Genomic DNA, 23,987 nt, shown 5'->3' on the forward strand with positions numbered 1-23,987 from the left:
CTGGAAGTATAGGCAATGATTGAATTAAATATTTAGTCATTTGGAATCGATTGACATCTCCCAGGCTACTGGTGGTTTATAATTTCATTTTGTATAACCAACGAGGAGAGAAACCCTGCAGTAAACTTGAAGCAAGGGACAAAGCTTGCAATTATCTTTCGTTTAAGAGAGGCTCTTTGTCCCAAATATTCAGCATAAAAATAACCAGCATTATGGGATGCTATACAGGAGACATAAACTTTAAATACGAGGAAAAAAAAAACTTCAAACTCCTGGTAGGCCCCACGCCCTCCCCTTTAATTTATGACAACATGACAATATGGAAAAAGACTAGGACTAACAGAAAAATGTAAAATTCCAACTTCCAAGTATATTTAGTTTTTTTTACATGGCAGTAGCTAATACTTTCCTACCCCCTCCCCTGAAAAAAGGCTTACATCAGATAAGAAAAATCACATGCGTTGTTGAGGAAGAGTAATTAAAACAAGGGCAAAATTGTTACTGCATTTGCATCTTGAATGCATAGTTACACACTCAAAAGACACATCTTATTGAATAGTTGGCATATATAGGACCTCAAGCAGTACTCATGAAACCACCGGAGATCCACAAATACAGTTTTAATAAGTTGGTTCTAATATGTCATGCAAATACTCTAATAAGACAGAAAATAAAATTCCCCAGGAATTACGTGTTTAATATATCCCAAATATTTGGGATCTAACATGCAAAGAAAGGTGCATTTAGTACCTTTTCATCCTTCCTTAAAAGGTAGGCTACATTTTCTAAATTACAGCCCTGTTGGCACGTTCAGAAAGAGACTGACTCTGATGTTTCACGTCCACAGAACTGACTCTCTGCCAGGTCACTATTCGATAGGCTCCAAGAAGGACAGCAAGAGAAAAATGAGATTAGAGAGTCTAATGGTATTCTGCTTCCTCCATTTCACAGGGATGGCTGAGTTCATCGTATAGGAGAGATTTAACCTTTTGTAGTCCTCACTGCCTTAGCTGAAACCATGTGACAAATTAACGAACGCAGCTTGGAAGGGTGTCCTAGATATTTACCCAGGCTACCTTCCTGCTTCTAGTGACATGATTTTCTACCAAAAAATCTCTGAGAGAGATGTAAAAACTTCCCTCCGTGGCCTGCTCCAGTGTTAGCTATGTCCTCTATGCCCATTTTCTTAGCCCTTTTTGAAAACGCTCCTGGAGAATACTGCCATTGCCTTACATAACAGTTTCAACATCCTTCCCCGGCGCCCTGAGTTACCGAGAGGGAGTGGGCTCCGGGGAGGGAAGTGTCCACGGGCTTGGACAGAGGTCGGGCACAGAGCTGAAGCTCAAGGGCTGTTGACTGAGCACTGTCTGCCCAGACCTCAGCCCACCTCATCAGTTAAGCCAGGCCCATGACGCAGTCACAACCGCAGCAGCAGCGGCTTCTAACCCAAATGGCCAACAACATGAAAAGAGCAAGGAGGCTGGGCTCTGGGTCCCTCCCTGTGCCGCCCTCAGCACCACAGAGGGGGGTCCAAGACACAGTGCCAGCTCCCTAACTTTGCCAACAGCCAGAAACAAACACACAAAAAAGGTGACGACCCTACATCCTGGAGCAACCACCTCCTTAGAAGCCTCAAGAGGGAAAACAATGTCCTAGGAAAACAACCAAGAGAGAGAGAAACAGGACATCAGCTATCGGTTGCCCTTTTCCCCTCTAATTACATTTCATCCGATACACTGCAGAGACAGCGCTTGCTAATGGTGGCTGGCAGGTTGAACTATTCAGGATGCATTTCTATGGCGGCAGGAGGCACTCAAACCAGCCATGTTAAAAAACCTGCCCCACTCCCCTCCTCTGTCCCCAGGCTCTCTGGCCCCTTGGCACCCAGCGGCACAAGGGTTGTGTTTAGGGGGATCACCCCGAGCTCCAAGGGGAGTTTTGTTCTCCTCCAGGTCCCCGGAGTCTGGCCCACTGCTGGCCACAGGCTGGACATGCAGTAAATGTTTGTTGCGTTTGTGAAGATATTTGCACATCTTTCAGATCTCACTAGCTGCTGCCTGATAACGTCTCCCGTGAGCACCAAGGCAGGCCACCTGTTGACCTTCTTCCTGATAAGCCCCCGGACGGTACTCCATCAGTCCAGACAGCCCTGGCCCAAGAGGCAGATATGCCTACGTGCACACCAAAACCTATTTCCTGTTCCTCTGGGGCTTGTCGCTACACTACATTTCCTAGCCCCTCTTGCAGTGACTGTGAACATATGACTGATTTCTGGCCAAGAGAATACAGACCAAAGTGATGTGCCTGTGGGATCCCATGGGAAGCGCCTGCCCTCCTTCCCTGCGGCCAGCAGGGTGGAGAGGGCCATGAGGACCCAGAGGAAGGCAGAGCTTCAAGAAGAAGAAAACCAAGTGGAAGGTCATACCTTTAAGAACATCTGTATTAGAATATGCTGTGAGCAAGAAATAAACATTTAGTTGTGTTAATCACGTAGAGTTTGGGTTTACCTGTGAAAGCTGCTGTGCTACCTGAACTTGCACAGAAGTCGGTATCTTGCAGTGGGGTGCTATTACCATGGCAACAACCTAAAATATGTGGCACAGGCTTCACAGGCAGGCAGCAGCCAGGGAGGAAATGCATCTCAGAGGCTGGAGAGACAGAGATCTAGGCTGTAGGGTAACAAACTGGTGATAAAACTTGCAGTACCTGAGGAGGTGGACCTGTGCCTTCTGAGCCTGCAGCTCTAAGGAACGTGGCTGGACAGGTCAGAGTGAGCCCGTGCGCTGGCTCTTACTGGTTGACCTCAGCAAGGTTTTTTCAAGGAAGAGATGAGCCCGGGCTAGAACTGGATGGATTTCAAGCAAAGACAGAAGGGACTAGAGAGAGTCTCGAGACCAAGGGCCTCACAGGCTTGAGAAATCACTGTTTCTGGACCCCAAACAATAAAAATTCTGGCCAGTGAAATGTGGGTAGAAATGATGGGTACCTCTTCCAGACGACGCCCATACAAATTTCCCATGAATAATCCTTGCTCTCTTTCCTCATCCGCTGGCTGTGAGGATGGCTGTGAGGACCAAGAGGGGTGAAGCCGCACCACGAAGGAGTCTTGGTCCCTAAATGACCACACAGAATATCCTAAGTAGGCACACCCTCACTGGACTGTGAGATGAGAAAGAACTTTTATTGCTTGAAGCCACTAAGATTCAAGGTTTATCTGTTACAACAGGTGATTTTAATTTCATGGGTACAGCTCTCCGTAGGTAACAGAAAGTAGTGGAAGAATAAGCCCCACAAAAAAGGGGTTGTCAGAGGGCTGGTGGGCCAGGATGACTATCGGGGTCAGCAAGCTGTGGCCTCTCACTGCCTGTTTTTGAATACTAAGTTTTATTGGGATACAGCCACGCCCTTTGGTGATAGGCTGTCTGTGGCTGCTTTTGTGTTTCAATGGCAGAGTCGAGGAGTTGCAACAGAGACCTGTAGGGCCTGCAAAGCCCAAACTATTTACTCTCTGGCCCTTTATAGAAAGATTATCCAACCCCTGCCCTAGAGCCTCACCAATCCCTTTTGCTGGTTTCAGGCCTACCCATAAGCTGTGATTAGTATGCCAATGAAAATAGCAGTGTTTATTAGAGTCCATCAGAATCCCCGGGCGGGGGGGGGGGGGAGCTTTCTAAAAATGCAGATTCCCTGGCCCCATTCCCAGAGGTTGTGATTCAGCCTGACTGCGATTTTTTTTTTTTAAAGGTTTGCATTTTTTTTTTTTAATTTATTTATTTATGGCTGTGTTGGGTCTTCGGTTCTGTGTGAGGGCTTTCTCTAGTTGTGGCAAGCGGGGGCCACTCTTCATCGCGGTGCGCGGACCTCTCACTATCGCGGCCTCTCTTGTTGCGGAGCACAGGCTCCAGACGCGCAGGCTCAGTAATTATGGCTCACGGGACCAGTTGCTCCGCGGCATGTGGGATCCTCCCAGACCAGGGCTCGAACCCGTGTCCCCTGCATTGGCAGGCAGATTCTCAACCACTGCGCCACCAGGGAAGCCCCCTGACTGCGATTTTAATAAGCAGTGGTGGGAAGTCTGATGCAGGGGGTTCACAGACAATGTTTTGAAAAATACTGCTCTTCCAGATGACTCTGGAATCCCTGGGAAACCTGTTAGTCATTCTGCGGCACTTTTATAAGGAAGGACAAGGCCTTGATCAAGTTTTCCATGAATGGGAGGAGGTGTCATACAGTCCCTAAGGGCAAGTGCTTCAGTCACAGACGTGGGTTCTTAACCTCCCTGGGCATTAGTTCCCACATGTATAAAATGTGGTTGATAGTATCACCTACTTAATAGGGTTATAAAGAATAAACTAAAAAGAGCAGATAAAAATTTATTCTAAGCATAATGTCTATTACATGAAAACTACTCAATAAATGTTAGCTATTATTATCGCTCTTTTTATTAGTATGAATTCTTCTCCGGTTGTTAGAGAGAGCCCTGGGAAGGGGCGTGCAGCATACATGATTACCAACTTTTTAAAGAATTTTAAATAAGATGCCTTTTTTTTTTTTAACATCCTTATTGGAGTATAATTGCTTTACAATGGTGTGTTAGTTTCTGCTTTATAACAAAGTGAATCAGCTATACATAAACATATATCCCCATATCTCCTCCCTCTTGCATCTCCCTCCCACCCTCCCTATCCAAAAAAAAAAAAAATGGTTATGAAGAACCTAGGGGCAGGACAGGAATAAAGACGCAGACGTAGAGAATGGACTTGAGGACATGGGGAGGGGGAAGGGTAAGCTGGGACAAAGTGAGAGAGTGGCATGGACTTATATATACTACCAAATGTAAGATGCCTTTTTTTCCCCTGTGGTGGAAAGGGAGACCTGGGGCCAAGCAGCCTCCTAGGGCGGGGCTAAGGGCAGCATCACAGCTCAGCACGACATCCCCTCCCTAAAAGTGCTGGCAGTGCGACCTCACCTAGAAAATACTTGGGACCCAAGAGCATGTCACCAGAACAAGGCAGGTGCAACAAAGAATCAGAGGGTTCAAGTTCCTCACAGGTACTGTGGTCTAGGCTCTAAATAGAAACTCTTTCTGTTTTAGTAAATTAATGTGAGAGGATGCTGGATCACGCTTTGCGAGTATGAACAGAGCTGAGGACCATCATGTTAAATCTCTAAAGAAGGCCCGGGCTGAGAGCAAAGATTTCCAGCTCCACACAGAGGCGAGAAAAATTACCATTATGTAAGTCAGGGACCCGGAAAGCAGGACAACCCCCTCCAAAGAGTCAAAGTTACGGAAACTGAAAAAGGGAAAAAAAAGGAAGCCGAAACTCAGTGATACAGGTCCTTACTCAAGTGGCCCAGAGATTAGTGACTGACCCTAACAACTGGCCAGACCTCACTATTCCAGGCTTCAGTCAACTCCAGCCCTGCTGGAAGAGTTAAAGCCAATGGAAGAACGGGACTCTTCTTGGATCAGCAGAGAGAATTTGTGAAAAGCAACAGGCTTACCGACAGCAGAGCTCAATGTCAGGAGCGCCAGGACAACACCTCCGCCCCCTTGATAAGCAGTTTGTAACAGACAGATGGATGGGATCCCCCTATTTGAGGAACGGAGAAGCTGAAAAATGTGCCAGACTACAGACTTAGGCTTGGAAGTAGCCCCGGGCCTCCTAACAACAGGTATGAGAATAGCTTATTGCACATAAGGGAGAAATTGTCTCTCCTTCTGAAGATAAGTGACACAAAAAAGCAGAGCTGCAATTATACATTAACTTCTAATGACGAAATGGAAGAATCCTGTCCTCTTTTGAAGAGATTTCAGACACTAGGAAGTAGGAAGTAAGCAAGAGATTTCTAGAGTGTAAGGGTCCCAGGAAATCCGAGCCCCTGGATTCTGGCTCCGCACAGCATCTTGTTCCCCAACTGTGCTTCTGGGGTCACAGTACCAGGTGCTCCTGTACCAGGATCTTAAGTTTACCATCCCTTAGCAAGTTCCACCAACCATAAGGTGGTCAGACATGCCTGGATTTGAATGTCAGCTCCATGGCACTCTAGCTCTGTGGCCCCAGGCAAGTTACTTATCCTCTCTGAGCTTGTTTCCTCAACTGTAACATGGGCTTAAAATAACATCTGTCTCTGTGGGAGGATTAAAAGATATCATAGGTGCTTAGCACAACACCTGACACATAAATAAATGCTGGTTATTCTAACTGTCAGGGACCTTACTGACCTCGGTCATGACCATGTCGCATGTGTCTCAGAATGCCTGGCTCATAGCAGGCTGCTCCATGAATATCTGCTGAATTAATGAGTCATGAATTAATGATAACCTCTACTGGCCTTTGCTCTACTTGAACGCAGGTGGGTTCCTGCCCCCTTTTCTCCTTTCCCTCCTCCACCCCCATCTGCCGTTAGATATTCTGACATATCTTTGGGCATATTTGATGTTACTTCCCACCATTAGTCAGTCATCTTTCTCATTCTAATCCTCACTTCTCTAACATTCTAGAATGCATTCCTCCTACAGTATTTATGTGTCTACTAAGTTTCTGGACAAAGACAGGTGTCCCTAGAACTTACCAGGTTCTCTGCTATTACTAAAGTCTTGTGGTAATTCATTGCAAGTCTCCTTTCAATAATGATCTCTACCAGTGACCTTGGAATTCTATCTCTAAATAAAAAACAACAACCATACCAAACTTTGGCGAAGACATGGAGCAATTGGACCACTTATAGACTGTGGGTGGGGACTTCCCCGGTGGTGCAGTGATTAAGAATCCGCCTGCCAATGCAGGGGACACGGGTTCGAGCCCTGGTCAGAGAAGATCCCACATGCCGCGGAGCAACTAAGCCCGTGTGCCACAACTACTGAGCCTGTGCTCTAGAGCCCACGAGCCACAACTACTGAGCCCACGTGCCACAACTACTGAAGCCCGCGCACCCAGAGCCTGTGCTGCACAACAAGAGAAGCCACCACAATGAGAAGCCCACGCACTGCAACGAAGAGTAGCCCCCACTCGCCCTAACTAGAGAAAGCCTGCGCGCAGCAACGAAGACCCAATACAGCCAAAAATAAAAATAAATAAATTTATTTAAAAAAAAATATGTATATATATATAGACTGTGGGTGGGAATGTACAAGGTAAGCCAAGCCTTTTTGGAAACCAGTTGGCAGTTTCTTATAAAATTAAATATGCAGTTACCATATGACCCAGCACTTGCACTCTTGGGCATTTATCCCAGAGAAATGAAAAAATATATTCACAAATACCTATACACAAATGTTCATAGCAGCTTTATTCATAATAGCCCCAAGCTAGAAAAAGCCTAGAAATCTTTGGAAGGGTGAATGGATAAACAAACTGTGGGGCATGCCCACCACGGAATATCACTCAGCCAGGAAAACACACTACTGACAGATGCAACAACTTGGATGAATGTCCAGGGAATCGTGCGCAGTGGAAAAGGCCAACCAAAAAGATTACTTACTGTGTGATTCTATTATACAACATTCTTGAAATGACAAAATTATAGAGCGAGGGAGGTGTGGTTATAAAAGGGCAGCATAAGGGACTCTGTGGTGATGAAGCCATGTCTGTGTCTTATCTGTGATGGTGGAGAAATGAACCTACACACGTGATAAGATTGCATGTGACACTGGGGATATCTAAGGCCAATGGATTGTATCACTGACAATTTCCTGGCTGTGATTGATACTTTACTATAGTTATGCCAGATGTTACCATTGGGGGAAACTGGGTAAAGGGTACCTGGGATCTCTCTGTGTTATTTCTTATAACTGCATATGAATCTATTATGCTCTCAAAATAAAAAGGTTAATTTAAAAAAACCCTGTATCTGAGTTGAAATTCATTCACTCATTCCATAAACAGTTCCTGAGCACCTATGAGGTCCCAGGTACTGGGCCAGGTGCTAAACCTGAGACGTGTGCTCCCTGCAGTCATAGCACTTACGGCGCGGTGGGAAAACATAAAGGACGTCGGACTTCACAGGAACAAAAACATTGTGCAAGCACATCACACCTGTGTATAGCAAATTTGGTAAACTGTACAACAGCCTCTTTTGTCTCCTTCTTGAGTAGCATATGCCATCTTGGGATATGAGAGGCCTGTCACTCTGCTCAGTTCAAGACCCACCATCCAGAAACCTGGGAGCTGCTACCTAGAAAATGATTCCTGCGAAGTGTAATGTCCGCACATCTGCTCCCTCCCTCCCCAATCTTTAGCGACCTTGGCTTCTCCTTTCCTATAATGTCAAGACTGAAGGAATTTCTAGCTCAGAGTACAATTTGGTTTGGGAAACACTGCTCCACAGGATACCTGCACATGCATGACCACAAAGTGTTAAACAGAAACGTATTTAAGGAAGAACAATCAGCAGACAACATATGTTGCTGCGTACCTCCCTGGATCACCTGTAGATTTAACTTCTTTGGAGAAATCCCTCCAAAGTGTGCCTTCCCAAGTTCTCAAAGCTTCTCTCCTGAGATTCCCAGACTGCCCCCAACTGTACCCAGACCCTGAAGGGAGGCATGCTGTCCAGAGTGGGCACTTCCGAACAGTCCTGCAGGCAGCGAGAATCCTAGAGAACACCAAGGTCATTCCGACCCTCACCACTCAGAGTGGTCCTTTTCCCTGAGCTGATTAGAAATGCAGACCCTCAGGCCCCATCCCAGACCTAATGAGACAGAATCAGCATTTTAACAAGATCCCCTGAGGATTCAAATGCACACTGAACTTTAAGAAGCACTGACTCTGGTTCTCAAAACCTAGCTATATGTCAGAATCACCTGGATTTCTTCTCTAATTTGTCTTATTTCTTCAAGATGCAGAAAAATAAAGAATAATATAATGAACATTATAGATACAGTTGAAACCCCTGTGTACCTCTCCTTGATCTCATTTTCATCTCTCTCTCCCTTGAAACAATCACTAAATAATTTGGTTCGCATTCCCTGCTTATTTTTTATATTTGTGCTACATAGTCATAAACCATATGCAGTACTGTTTAGCACGATCTTAAATTTTACACAAATGTATACCATACCGTGACTATCTCCCTGCAACTAGCTTCTTTGAACAATTTGCGTTTGAGATTTGTACACATTGATACCTGTATCACTCACAGTGCTGTGTAGTCTCCTGCTGTATCACTATCCCACTGATTCTCCATTCCCCCATGGCTGGACACTTCCTCAGTGATCATCTCCCATATTTAGCCAGCTTAGTCCTTCATCTCATGGGTCCTCACTATTTTATACCCAGATCCCTACAATAGCCTGGTCAGTCTTCCTGCCACCTCAGCATAGGATCTTAGGGTAGAAGAGACTTCCAGAGATGTCCAGAGACTTCCAGGTCCAGAGACTTAAGGGTCATTTGGTGTCCAATCTGGTATCTGTGATAGTGTATTCTCTACCAGATACTTGAAATATAGCCAGCAAGTCTCTACTTACACACTATTAGTGATAAAGAAACAGTATGCCCCAGGGCACTCCATTCTTCCTGTCAAACAGTTTTTTTCTACATTGAACTGAAATCTATCACACTTTAATTTCCACCAGCTGGTCCTACATCTTCACCCTTTCACTTCTTCTTAATTTCCTTACCAGCACTTCCACACCACCGGCCAGCTGTCCTGTCTGGCCCGCTTGCGCTGTCTCAGCACTCCAGCCACAATGCCCTTCTTCATTTCCTTCAACTTGCTGAGCATCTTCTCATCTTAGGACCTGGAATGAGCTCTCCAAACTACTTCTTCTTCCTGACCCCACCTCCACCCCCAGATTAGAAATTACAAAGAGGGTATTGGATTAACATCTGCCTCCCCTACTAAAATATAAGCTTCACAGTGGCAGGTTCTCTGTTGGTTTTGTTCAATGCAAAATCCTTAGCTTGTAACGTAATACCTGGTACAGAGTTAGCTCTTAGTGGGGTTTTATTTAATAAAGAGTGAATGAATGAATGAAAGCCAGCCAACTCTTTGGGGCCATATAAAACAATATCACCTCTATAGGAAAGCCCTTCAAATGTCTGAGGAGAGCCACCATGTCCCCTAGGGTTTTTCTTCTTTACCGGGGGCCAGGAGTGACACAGGAGGGTGAGGCCAGCCATACTAGATAGGTACCTAGAGAAGGGCAGGGCAAACACAGGGACCACTTCATAACTTTCTCTAGGATCAGGCCTGGAGAGACACCCCCAGGTGCTCACAAGTCCACTGTCAGCTGCTGCTGGAAGTGAACTGCATTACACAGCATATTCATGAAATTTGTTTTTGAGTCAGACATGAAAATACTGTAAATGTTGCATCAGGTTAATCTCAAACAATTCACTTCAGAGGTTAATACAATGCCAGTAATATGAGCAAACAAAGAAAATGCTGTGGGGGCCATCACAATGAACACATTGTGACATCATTCACCAGCCATTAGCTCATGATGAGGCTGGCATTCCCTATGTCTAGAGATTGGCATCTTTCAATAAATAGGCAATACAATTAAGTGCAATGGATCAACACTGTAACATTAAAAAGTGAATCATCTGCAAGTGTCAAACTCATCCAACTGTGAACTTAAGATTCTTGCATTTTATTGCCTGTAAATTATAGTACAATAAAAAATTACTTTAGAATGTCATACAGAAAAAAAAAAAAACTCTGATCCTAAACTTAAATAAACTAACATCTATATGTATAGAGAAATTACATGTACATAAGTGTTGCCTGATATTTACTCAACTCTGTCTAACCCACCACTAATTCATGGCCTGATTTTAGGCAAGAAACAGCCTTTTGTGCGCTCTCAGTTCTACAACTGTAAAATGGGGCTTGATTAATGAATTAATTCAACAAATACTGATAACCATGGGACAATCCTCATAGGGCTGTTGCATTTAATGAGAAAATACATATGAAGCACTTAGCAGGTGAATAGTCTGAGCACAATTACTATTTGAAGAAACAGAGGTTGTGCATCATTAGGAAGGTGTGTGCACGTGAAGAACAACACAAAGAAGAAAAAAAGTCTCTTTGTGGAAATCTAGAGATAAGCTAGATTCCCCTGTAATCTGAAATGCTCTCACTTTAGGAAGTAGCTGTTACGGAGGAAAAACTTTCCCTTTACCTTCTTATGTTCTGTAACTGGTACCTGTGAATTAAGCTGACAAAAGACAGATTAACAGGAGAAAAGGCATACAAATTTTATTTCTAACTTTACATGCACAAGGCCTGCACAGAAAAGAAAACCCAAAGTAGCAGTTAGACTCAGAGGCTTATATACTATTTTAACAAAGGGCAATAAATTGTGGAGAAGTCACAAGACAAAAGAAAAGGGATTTGGGGCTTCTAGGAGTGGTAGATCACGGGAAGGTAGATATATGGGGGAAAGCAATGGTAGATAGGGTTATTTAGTAAGGTTTGTTTATATGGACTCATCTTGGTGCCTTCTCTGTCTCTGGTGATAAGGACTGTTCTCCTCCTCTTGGTAGAGAGAGGGGAGGGGGCACTTTTACAAAGAGAAATTTATGCCCTGCTTTTAGGCAGAGCGGGGGAGGGCAGAGAGTTCTTCCTGTGTCTGCTTTTTCTCAATTGCCTTCAGCTCAAAATAATCCTTATGCCAAAGTGGCATATTTTGGGGTGGTATATTTTGATCCCCTTTATAGCCAATACCAGTATGTGAAAAATTCTTAGTCTTAAGCATAAAAGTATATAAATGCTTGTGGAACTGACTGAATTTTGTATTGAGGTAACCTAGGAGAGGGGGGAAGGCCCTGGCTGCTTTTTTTTTTTTTTATTTTATTTATTTATTTATTTATTTATTTATGGCTGTGTTGGGTCTTAGTTTCTGTGCGAGGGCTTTCTCTAGTTGCGGCGAGCGGGGGCCACTCTTCATCGCGGTGCGCGGGCCTCTCACTGTCGCGGCCTCTCTTGTTGCGGAGCACAGTCTCCAGACGCGCAGGCTCAGCAATTGTGGCTCGCGGGCCTAGTCGCTCCGCGGCATGTGGGATCTTCCCAGACCAGGGCTTGAACCCGTGTCCCCTGCATTGGCAGGCAGATTCTCAACCACTACGCCTCCAGGGAAGCCCCCTGGCTGCTTTTTAAATGGCCTCTATATTGTATTCTAATTTTCTGGACCAATTTAGATCCACTTCATGCTTCTTTGTGTTGTGTTTTTCTCCAGGTACATTCAGACCATGTAGTGGAAGAAAAGCAGCTTACTCTGTGCTTTTAAGGTCAAACTATATTTGTGAAAAATTTTCTAAAATGTTTATTTCACCAAGGTAGTCTGATCCTGAGACAGTCTACAAAAATGAGGCTTTGAGACCAAGGATGAGGGAGAGTGTTGAGGGAGGTGGAGAACATTCTTCAAAGAAAGCAAAAGACTAGATCAACCAAACTCACAGAAGTATAGGAGGCAAAAGCATTTTAACTAAGAACACCTCTTACTATAGAAGATGACAGGAAAGCAACCAGCCTGCACTCAAAGCCAAATGCGATTTATAAAAATGAATGTTGGCTTAGGTGAATTTAGGGCAGGGCAGCCTAAACTATTTCCTTTTGCCTCCTAAAAGCAATGATTAAAAAGAGTCATACTCTCTAGTCACTATTTATAGTGTGTCCTTATGGTGTTCTGCACTGTACTTTGAGATGAGGTGAGCACCAAAAATGGGTTGCTGGCCCTTGAGGACTATAAAATTTGAAAGAACAGACAACGCGAACAGTCAAAGGAATAGAGTTCTTAGTAATGGCATAACCTCCTTGAGGAAGAATGACTGCTGTTAGTGATTATTCCTCCAGGGGATGTGGAGCTCAACAGTGCAGCTTCTGTTCCCAGAAAAGGACCAAGATGTCCTGGCAGAGTGATGCCGTACTCCTCCCTGACTTAGATCACACGGAGCAGCAACTCAGTGTTGAACCCTACGCCACCCTTGAGCAGTGAAGATCCACATTCCTCTCCCTTCCATTCAGGCCACTCACCTCCCTGGGACCTCACTGCTCCGGCGCCTTCAAATACCACCTCTATGCTAACAACTCCCCAGACCAAATCTCCAACTCAGTCTTTCTCTCCAACTGCAAGTTCAGACTTACAGCTGTCGGACATGGTTCTGCGGACACCCCCGGGGACCTCTAAAACATAACATGTCCTGAGTCACCCTCACTCCCACTCCTCACTCACATCTCAGTCAGCAGAGCTGCCATCTTCTTCCCAGTCACTCGAGGTGCAAGTTCAGAGTCATTGCCCAGGTCTTCTCTCACATCCAACATCTTAATCAGTCTCCAGGCCCTGGTACAGGCCCCACACAGTGTTGCTTTTGATTGTTGTATGTTTGTATCTGTATTTCACTCTTTGAAGAGGTAAAACTCACTTGCTTCAATACTCACAAGAGCCCAAAAGGCCATACAGGGGTAAGTCTGTCCTCTCCTCCCTCCTCGGCCCCTCATTTTCTCTACCCACCAGCAACCTCTATTGTTTATTGTGTGTCTGCCAGAGATGCTGTATGCATTTACAAAGAAAGAGAAATACATATTCCCTTTTGCCTTTGGTAAATGGTAGCATACTATACACACCTCCACTCCTTGTTTTTGTTGTTTTTCTATTTAATGTATCTTGGAGATTTTTCCAAATCAGTACCAAAAGATCCTCCATATTCTTTCTTATGGCTACATACTATTCCACTGAGTAGATGTACTGTATTTTATTTAACCAGTTTCCTAGGTAAATGGTTTTCAACCTTTCGCTACTACTAATAAACTGCAATGCCTAACCTTGTATATGCCATTTTGCATGTGAGGATATTCTAGAATTCCACCATGTCTTTTAGTCCCTTGCCACTTCTCCCCTTTCCATTTTCACGTTCTCTGCTTTAGCTCAGACCTTCATCGTTGCAGGAGCCTCCTAACTGGCATCTCTGCTCTATTATCTTTAACTTACCCAACAAGTATTTAGTGAGCACATTCTATGTGCCACATACTCTGCTACGACAGGGAAGAACAAGAGAATAAAAACAAACAGAACAAAACAAAACCCCCTCCTAACCAGACCCACACAGATCCTAGCCTGTCTCACAATTATCTGAGCTTTGGGAGCTTTTTAATAAATCAAGCTGCTCTCTTCTCTGTGTTTGGAATCGGTTGAGAATTAGAGACAGGAGTCAGGCAAATGGAAATCAAAACGTCAGTTTCCTCACTGTCAGAGTTTCATTGGCAAATGTGGCTGAGCCCGACAGCCACATAGACTTCCTACTACTTCCCCCAAGTTTAGACCTGGAGCAGCCCACTTGCGGGAGAGTCTGGTCTGCAGAGAGGCAGCTACTCGCCTGAATGGTTGCCGAGGAATCACTGTCTCATGACTGTCGAGCTCCAACAGGGGATACCGAGGCAGGTGGGCCTCCACACCTGTCTCTAGAAGACGCAGGTGTGTTTTTCCATGTGGAAACAGGAGAGGAGCTAATGCACAAGCTCGGTGGGCAACCAGATCCCAAAGGTAAGAGAGGAAAAGAGGAAGGGGCAAGTCAGCTGTCCAGCCTCTTTCCTCCATGGGACTGGAGGAGAAGTTTCTTCATGGAAACAACAGAATTTCCCCAACAGTAAACCCAAAGGCTTTCTCTCCAGCTTTGTATTTTAAAATCAAGTAGTCCTTTACTCAGGAGCAAACTAGGTCTTTTGAGGCTTTTGGAAGCTATTTTAAAATGTCTAAATACGAAATTGCCTAATATTTGTATCACACCTTGATGATAAACTCTTTCAAATACATGGCAACTTTCTCCAAAAGATCAAAAAGCAAACCGCTGCTAACTCAGCCGAGTGAGGGAAATTAAGTCTGAATTATACTTTTTAAGAAATCCAACTTATTGGTAGTATATTGTAATTAATCACAGGAAGGACTGATGGGAAAAAAGAATGGGCAGATAATTCAGATGGAAATGAAAACTTTTCAAACTTTCTTCCTTCTGCTCCTGGCTGACATCCGTTTAAGGCAGAATGCCCCTCAAATAACCATCTTTCCAATAGCTTTCCTTTGTCTTTTCCTAATGTATTGAGCTAATGAGGAAACTTTGCCTCTTGTAGGGTCGGACATGGCCCTGAAAGGAGGTTATGAATGAGGAGGTGTGAGGATGGAGAGAGACTCGCCATCTGCCTTCTGCCCTCCCTTCCCAACTGAAACGGCGTTTTCAGAGGAGCCCCATGGCTTCCGAATCATCAAATTCAATGGAAGATTTTAGTTTCGATCTTCAAACTTTCTGTTATATTTGACACCTTCAGCCAGATCCCTGGGTCCCACAACTAAGGATTCTAATTAAACAGGTTCCATGATCTATATTTTTGAACAAACTTCCTAAGTTATTTTTGTGACTGGTCAGAGAGCACTGCCCTTCTTGAAACTCCTCCACTGGCTTCTCTGACCCCTTTGAATTCTGTTCTCCTACCTCCTGACCACCCCTGCTCTGTTTGCCAGGGCAAGCAGAACTACCCCCTCCACTCCTGGTAACAGACACTCCCCCACAGAACCAGGAATGGACATGTGACCCAGGCTGGGCAACTACAGTCCTTCCCCAGGGTTCTTCTAACTGACGGGGAAGATTTTTCCTCTCAAGTTGCAAGTCTGTGAGAACATACCCCATGCTGCCTGAGATCACGCCCATGGCTGCATGGTGAAAACTCATGGACGGCAGGAGACAGTGAGGTCAACAGGCAGAGAGAAGCAGGGCTAAGGTTGAGGGCGTAAGAGAAGAATGGACTGACTGTTGGCGCTAGAGTCCCTGGATCCAGTAACTCCCTGAAGCGAGCGAGATCTGTCCCTTCCCGTAGTTTGGTTACATTAACCTATACATTCTCCTTTTTCGCCTAAACTATTTTGAGTTGGGTTGCTGTTACTTACAACCAACGAGCCCCTCTCTACTCCATCTCTTAATTGGCTTCCTGGCTTCCTCACTGTACATATCAGTGAAATTAACTCTTAACACTCAGAGCTCAAACCATCACTTGCCTGTCTCAAAAGCCACTCAGACTCCCAATGTCCTGGCATTAAGTACAACACCTTTCACAATATGTCCCCCAATTTGACCTTCCAAACTTCCTCCTACTTCACCATACAACCGGCAAACCAGGATCCGGCCATCCAGAATACCCTCCTTCCCACCTCTGCGAATTAAAATCTACTCAAGCAAAAGAAAAGAAGGAAGGAACGTTCTCCTCCTTTTTCAAGATCCACTTCACATTACTCTCTCTAAGAAGATTTTTCTAAGAACTTCCTTCCTCCAAAGATGTAACTGTACCCCTCTTCAGCCCCCACGGCAGTATCTAATGATCTCTGTCCTATTCCTCACCCCACCACCCATGCATTTACCAGGTCCACTCTAACCTTCCTCCTAAATATTTCTTAACTCAATCCCATTGTTCCTGCCACTCATCAGAACACTTAATATCTCCTATCTGGCCACTATGATAGGTCTCCCTGCCACCAGCCTTATCCTCCTGCAATCTAGCTGCCCACTGACACCAGTTATCTTTCCAGTATGCAAATCTGATCATGCTGTGCTCTGGCTGAGAGAGTTAAGACCAAACTTCCTAGCAGGCAGGTTAAGCCCTCCCACTCCCCAGTGACTTGGCTTCTGTCTGCCATCCCAGGCTCACTGCTCCCCAAGAAGCTCCAGCTGGACCAGACTGTTTGTGGTTCCCCTCAAATCCAGAGTGCTTTAACACTGCTGGCCTTTGCACAGACAGTCTCCTCTGTCTGGGGAGGCCTCCTTCACCTCTGCCTGGTAAAGTTCCCACACTTCAAGTAGTCTCTCCACTGAGAAATCTCCTTGGATTGCCCTAGGTAACGGCACTTCCATAAGCCTCACTTAATCTGGAAGGAGATGCTTCCTTTTCATACCCAGTGCTTAGCACAGGGCCCAGCACAGCACACAGATGCTCAGTAGGTTCTTTCATAGATACCAAAAGCCTTTTCTGGTGAGAGTAGGCCTTGTATGACCAAGGGACCTCGCACAAGGCCCAACTTTGTGCTTGGTCAACTTTATTGGTGTCCAGTCCGGTCCTGCTATAATCTTCACCCGACAATACCAAGACACCCTGTGGACATTGACATCCCATAAACACTTTGCTCCTGATGGCACCGCTGAGCACACTGAGATTAGGAGATGGGCACTGGCGCTAGACAGATGTAGGTTCAAATCCCTGCTCTGTCACTTTCAAGCTGTGTGACCTGAACAAGTCTCTTAACTCTTCTGGACCTCAGCTTCCTCATCTGTAAGATGGAGCCTGCAGTAGTTACGTGTTTTTTAGTGAAGACTAAAAGAGAAAACGCATTTGGGATGTTTGCACAAGTTCCTGGTACACAGGCAATCAATTAAGTTTGCCGAATGAATGAGTTAATGAATGAGCAGCCCGCAGAATGGCAGCGGTTCTTAAAAGACGCATCTTTCTAGCCCGTTTTCCAGAAAACCCAACATCTGGTTCCCAGTGGAATCAGTTTCAAGTCCGGCCCCTGAGTCTGGGGTGCAGCTTCGCTAGCCCTGCGGCCGCCAATCACCAAGGCCTGGTCCCACTCCTAACCAGATTCACCAATAGGACCCGGAAGGCGCCACCTCGGGCTGCTTCCGCTGCGTCTCATAGGCTTCCCGGCAGTCCTGCCCGCCCCTTTGACTACGTCATCCGCGCGGCGCACTGTGGGGCTTGTAGTCTAGAAAGAAGCAGTGCTGTGAGTCCCGCCTGGAGCTTCAGAGGAAGAGTGGCCCTTCCCCCCACCCCCCCACCTACTTCCACCCCCACCCCCCCACCCCCCCGCTCCACCTTTGGTAGATAAAGCCCAGGCTTCCCTGCCCTCCTTTCTAGAGCGCTGGAGCTGCCCACACGCGGGTTACCAGCGGCCCCCAAGAAACAGGAGCATTTCGCCCCTATAATTCAGCATTCACTGAAATTTTAGATTTCAGTTTCAGATCAAGGAGACATTCAATTCCCATATTCTCATAAGTGGACCTACCGCGCCACGGTGGGAGGTATGGTGGCAGCTCTGAAAAGGCAGCGGTGACTCCAGACTTCTCTAGCTTTCCAGAAGAACCCACTGCAGAACCAGCAGTCGTGAATTTATCCAGACCCTGTGAACCTTGTCTATTTCAAATTGTATTATCGTTTAAAATCAGGCAAGCTATCAATGGCTCCTCATTGCTCGAGATATAAAAATTCATACCCCTTAGCTAGGCGTATAAGGTACTTCATAACTATTTTGTATTTATTTTTGTGTGGTTACATTTTTAAAAGCAGCATTTCTCATTTGCTGCACAAGAGAATCCCCTGGGGAGCGTTATAAAATATTGGTATTTGTGTCCCACCCTAGACCTGGGAATCTTGGGCGGATGGTGCAGGCTTTCATATGTGTTAAAGCTCCTGGGATGATTCTCCTGTGCAGCCAGGGCTGAGAATCACTGCTTTAATGCCTGTCAACACTGCTGGGACCCACTTTCATGGATCCGAGCCTTTGCTCTGCACTTTCCTCTGTTTAAAGTGGCTTTCTTCCCCTTTCCTGCCTGGCACGATGGTCATCCTGCCTGGCTAAGAGCAACTGCTGCCCGTTTTCCTCCCTGTCCTCCCGCAGATCCCCTCCTCCTATAGCACATTATACATGCTTCTTTTCTAACAGCGCTGGAGTTATTTGGTTACTTGTCTGCCTCCCTGGAAAGGCTGTCCCTGAAGAGTCCTCTTTCACCCACTCCAGAGCCACTGAATCAGAATCTCTGGGGTTAGCCTTAGGTACAGTAAGCATCAATAATATTCATTGCATTGAACTGATGAAGCATCTCATGTGCTTTTAAGGCAATTAGATCGTTGCACCTAGTTGCCTTTGATTCCCCTGGAAAGCTAAGCACCCCTGTGTTGTAGTATCTTCTTCATTCATTACTTATTCATTCATCCAACAAATATTATACACCATAACAAAGCCCTGGGGATTCAGGAGTAAACAGGAAAACATAGTTACCACCCTATGGGACCTGGACTCTATTAATATATTAGTTATAGCATAGTTATTATCATTGCTTCTGAATAATAATTGGAATTTTTTCCCCTTCTAGATACTATTTGATATTCACGGGTGAGGAGATGTCTTATTCTCTTATATCCCCAGTATGTTGCTGGCACATTGAGGGCATTCTGTAAATGTTTATTGAATCAAGGTACCACATTTCATAGCACTTGTCACAATTTGTTCGTATTTATTTGTATGATTATTTGATTAATGGCTATCTGTTCCATGAGCTGTAAATCCCCTGAGGACAGGAACTGAATCTCTTTTGCCTGCCATGCCTGAGACAAGGCCTGGCCAGAGTAGGTGCTCAGTGAACATTGCTAAGTAAATAAATAAATAAATAAATACACATAAGGCACCATTAAGAACAGAAATGAAATCTCCCAACCAAATATCCACTCCTCTCTCTCTCATTATTCTTCCCCCCAAAGATAAGTTTCTTCCTGAGCATTAAGGGGTTTCAAGTTAGAGTGAGCATGAGCCCCAACTGAGATGATGCTTCTCTTACTTACTTACAGGTTGACCTGGGCCTCTACTTCGGGGTCTTTTGTTGGCCACGTCTGCAGGGGCTGGATGCCAAAGGAGAGAGACGACTTGGCTTTCCATAGAAGGGTCTGTGCCATCTGACTCCCACTGGACCCTTTCGTCAGCGGATCCATCAGTGGGCCTGGAGGCTGCAGTGCTGTACTGAAACAGAAAGAGTTGGGAAAGGCACTGAGAACAGAGAAGAACGCGGGCCCATCGCTGGCCCATTCTGGCCACTCCTCCCCAGGGGCCAGCCCATCAGTAATGAGGAGGGGGTAAAGCCAAGGCCCTCCCAAGACCCAGGTACCCCACTAAGACAGCACCACGCCGTCCCTGCACACTGTGGCCTCGTGGCCCTGGAACCGTCCAAATCCTATCACATCCCTCAGCAATGAGTGGAGTCCCCCACACTCTCAAGTCAGCAGGGTCGAAGGTAAAAGGAGGAAGGTGAGCATGTGAACCATCACAAACTTATTTAGAAAAAGGCAACATTCACTGAGGAAGGGAAAGCTCTGTCTGGAGTACCTTCAGAGGATGGACCTCATGGCCATTGGTGTTTAGTCCAGGAGTGCCTGGTTTATCTCCCAATTTCCATTTAAAATAGCCAAGAAAAGCCATAAAAAGAGCCTACACTGGCAACAACACTGTAGACAAAAGGACCAAACCCACATTCAAGAGTAATAGCATAGAGGAAAGTAAGCAGTAAATGCTTGCTGAATTAACAAATGGGAATAAATTGGGAAATGCACTGCTGAAACATGCCTGCTTCTTTCTCTGATGACACAGCGAGGAAGGAGGTAAGGTGATTCTGGGATGAAGAAGGGTGGCTTTGTTAGGGAAATGTAGGCATCCCTGCTTTTTCTGATTGGAATTATTTTCTGAGCCAATCAGTAGTGTTCTTCCCCCACCTCTACCTCAGGTGACACACAAATAAGCAAAGAAAATCCAAATACTTGGAAATGGGAAAATAAAAATAAAAAGCAATCTTAGGTAATACTTATGTCAAAAGGGACTCTTTATATTGTCTTCTTAATAAAACGCCGTGACAAGGCAAAAGACAAAAGACCTAGTGGTCTTATTAGTGAGGAAGAGGCATCTGCACAGGGAGCCACCATCCTGCTGCACGGTTTGGATGCCAAGAGAAGTGACTCCATACAGCCTGGGTATTTGGAGCCAGATGGGCACTGCCCACTCCCAAGCTGCTACAGTAGTACCAATTATAGGCTGCAGGCATGTTGCAAAAGAAAAAAAGGCCACTCTTTCCAGGTCCCCCTGGTATTCCTCCTTCATAAGTGATGACCTAGCCTCCCCCATCACCTTACCTGGGCCTGAGAAGCCACAGGCTGCATATCTGACCCAGACTGCTGGATAATCTTACTCTAAGCTGGCTTCAGGCCACTTATCTTGGCAGAAACTCTATAGACATGAAAGGCTCAAGCCTTCCACATGCGACAAATGGCAAGAAGGGAAGGTTCTGCTATGATGTCAGTTGTTCTTTACTCACTGGAACCTCAAGTCTTCTGCAACCCAGTGTCACTAGAGTTTATGGCTGCCTTAGCAATAAACAAACAAATAAATAACAAAGCAGGGCTTCTGGATGAGAGACATATTTTTTTCTTTGAACCCTCTAGATTTTTTTTAAATTACAAAAATAACACTTGTATGCAAAACATTTATTAAGAAAATGTTCCTTTCTTAATCATGCAAGTTAAAAAAAAAGAAAAGGAAAGAAACTGCTCCTAAGAGAAACCAATAAGCAGGACAGGGAGGTGAGGTTTCATTTTCAGGCAAAGTCCTGTGAAGGTTCAGCTTCAACTTGAGTGGAGCTGGGCTGTCCCACGCGGCAGCCACGCGCCACCTGTGACCACTGAGCAAGGAAATGGGGGCAGGCAAAGCAAGACGTGCGTGTGTAAAACACACACCGGACTTGGAAGACTTAGTACAAGTAACAAAGGATGCGGAACGTCTCAATAAGTTTTATGTTGATTACATGTTGAAGATGAAGTGTATTAGAATTGATTTTAATGTGGCTACTAGAAAATGTAAAATCACATACATAGCTTGCTTTACAATCTGCTTGAGGTTGGTTACACCTCAGAGCTGTCCCACCTGCGACGAGGAACTGAGGGCCCCGGGCCGGGGTGAGGCCTGTAAAGTCCCCCGGTACTTGGCGCTCTCTGCACACATGGGCAAAGCAGCTGCGGTGAGCAAGGGCAGCCCACCTAGGAAGAGTCGCCGCCCAGGTGTGGGTATTGGAGAAAAAGTGCACTGAAGAGGGGAGGGGAGAAGATTCCAGAAATGGTGAGGGGATCTGAGGGGACCCGATGGCAGGCACGACATCCCCACCTCCACTCCCTTTCCTCTCCCAGTTAACGGTTTGGTATTATTCCCATCACTCCTCTCTCTACGTATTTGCAACCTTTATGTGACACACATACGGAGAATATATAACGTTCTGTGACTTGCTCTTCTCTCTAAACCACAGTCTTAGACATCTTTGTAAATCAGTAAATAAGGTACATCTTAACATGGAACATTACAGAATGAGATAACCTCATATGCTGCTTACATTTTTTTAATCTTTAAATACTAAGATTATTTCATTGTTTTAGCGTGTTATTGTCTAGCCCTTTCATCTTTAAAATTTGTTTAGAAACACTTAAATGCTAGCTCTTTTAAACCTTTCCCACCATTTAATTTTGTCTTTTTGCCATATCTTTGCCCTTAGAGTTTCTGAGTTCCTTTTTTATACTTTCATCTAATTCTTTAGCTTCATTTTCTAACTGTTCAGATGCTGTCTCATCACTGTTAATTTTAATCATTTTCCTCATTTCTGTTATCTTTTCTAGTCTTAACTTTCTAATTTAAAAAATGTACATTCCTCTTAATCTTCTGACATATTTTATCTTTCTTGTCTCACTATTTAAAATATTCAGCAGAGGAAGAACTTCTTGGAAAATGGCAGAGGAAGTGCTCATTTGCATAACTCCTTGGAACCCATGGAAATAAAAAATAGCCCAATACATAGAAGAAAACTCACTGAAACAAGAGAATGACCAAACTCCATGCTATAATTCTGAAGATCTGCTGTATACAATTAATCGTGGACAGACTGAAAGCGAACATCAAGGTCTACCTAGCTTACGTAACGTGAGGGAAATGGGCAAGAATGTTCTAAAGGCCGACAGTGCCCGATCTGGAGGGCTGAGGCCTGGAAGCATGGGCAGCACTGGGGCCGAAGCTGTTTGTTCTTTGTTTTTACTGCCCCAGCTTTTTAACAAGAAGGGGTGGCCTAATCTGAGGAAAAGCTGAAGGAGAGAAGGAAAAGTATATCTTAAGAGCCATCTGAACCTCTTGAAAGATATTAACCAATTACATCTGAACCCACTAAAAGAAGGTCCACGAATCATGGGAAATCGCACTGACCCAGACCCTCTTTGGAGGAGGCTGTCTGCCCTGAAGTGGGGGTGGGGAGGGCTGAAAATTTAAGGGGAGTCCTGCCACGGGGTCACATACACCACAGGCACAGGGGACTCTGCAGACAGGAGGGCAGGCATGGGGAGAGAGTAAAACCAGATGGCACATTCCCACTGTCTCTGTCCCACTTCCCAAGAAGCAACAAAGCCAGACCTCCAGCACCAGCTCTGAAAGAGAAGATTCACCATCGCTCAGAGAGACGGGGAAGGGAGTCAAGGTGAATCTACCCATATTATCAATGGGTAAACACAGACCCAGACAGAGCTGCTTCTATCCCAGATGAACTGCAGGAAAAAACTAGCACAGGACCTATGAAAAGAGGTTTGCAAAAGGCAGATGATGAGTACAGACGAGAAGATTTTTAACAGGAATCAGATGAAACATATAACAGCTTTGTTTTCTCAAGAAAATGAGAGAGCAAGAACTCAAAACAAAAGATCAAATAATACATAGACTTCTCAAGGTTCTAGGATAAAAATCCCAGAGTGTGACAGGAAAAGGGTTGATTCACGTCGTGGAGGTGTTTTCTGGGAGGGGAGTGGGCCTGAAGGGGAGGAAATGAGGGCCTCTGTGAGCGAATCTCTGGAGCGGAGCGGGGGCTGTGTATGTGTGTGGTTTCTTCCTGGCCTGGGGGCAGCCCTCAGAAGCACACAGCTTACAATTTTCTCCTATGTGACTCCCAAGCCCTCAGGGCAACTTGAGTGTTCATATCGTGAGTCTAAAAGGATGGGAGTAAAGAGAAATGTGGCCTCCTTCACAGTTAGCCCTCTGCTGATGGCCACGAGGATGCAGTCACTGAGAAGAACTGTCCAGGAGCCCCAGATGGGGACCAGCAGCTGTGGGGGCCATGGCCAGGCCTGCTGAGGCCCAGCGATGCAGCGAGAAACAGACCGCGGGGGAACACAACTGTGGCACAAGTGCTGTCTCTCTCATACACTGGTAGGTAGACCCC

General features: G+C 45.3%; 1 protein-coding gene across 1 annotated transcript in view; it reads right to left on the reverse strand.

Annotated features, from left to right (window-relative positions):
* GARNL3 (GTPase activating Rap/RanGAP domain like 3) overlaps positions 1–23,987 on the reverse strand; it is a 159,920-nt gene that overhangs the window by 116,477 nt on the left and 19,456 nt on the right. The window contains exon 2 of the mRNA XM_061200963.1: positions 19,550–19,720. Coding sequence (XP_061056946.1) covers positions 19,550–19,720 — 171 coding nt within the window. The remainder of the gene's footprint in view (positions 1–19,549; positions 19,721–23,987) is intronic.

The sequence above is a fragment of the Eubalaena glacialis genome, chromosome 9, assembly GCF_028564815.1.
Source record: "Eubalaena glacialis isolate mEubGla1 chromosome 9, mEubGla1.1.hap2.+ XY, whole genome shotgun sequence".
Lineage (NCBI taxonomy): Eukaryota > Metazoa > Chordata > Mammalia > Artiodactyla > Balaenidae > Eubalaena > Eubalaena glacialis.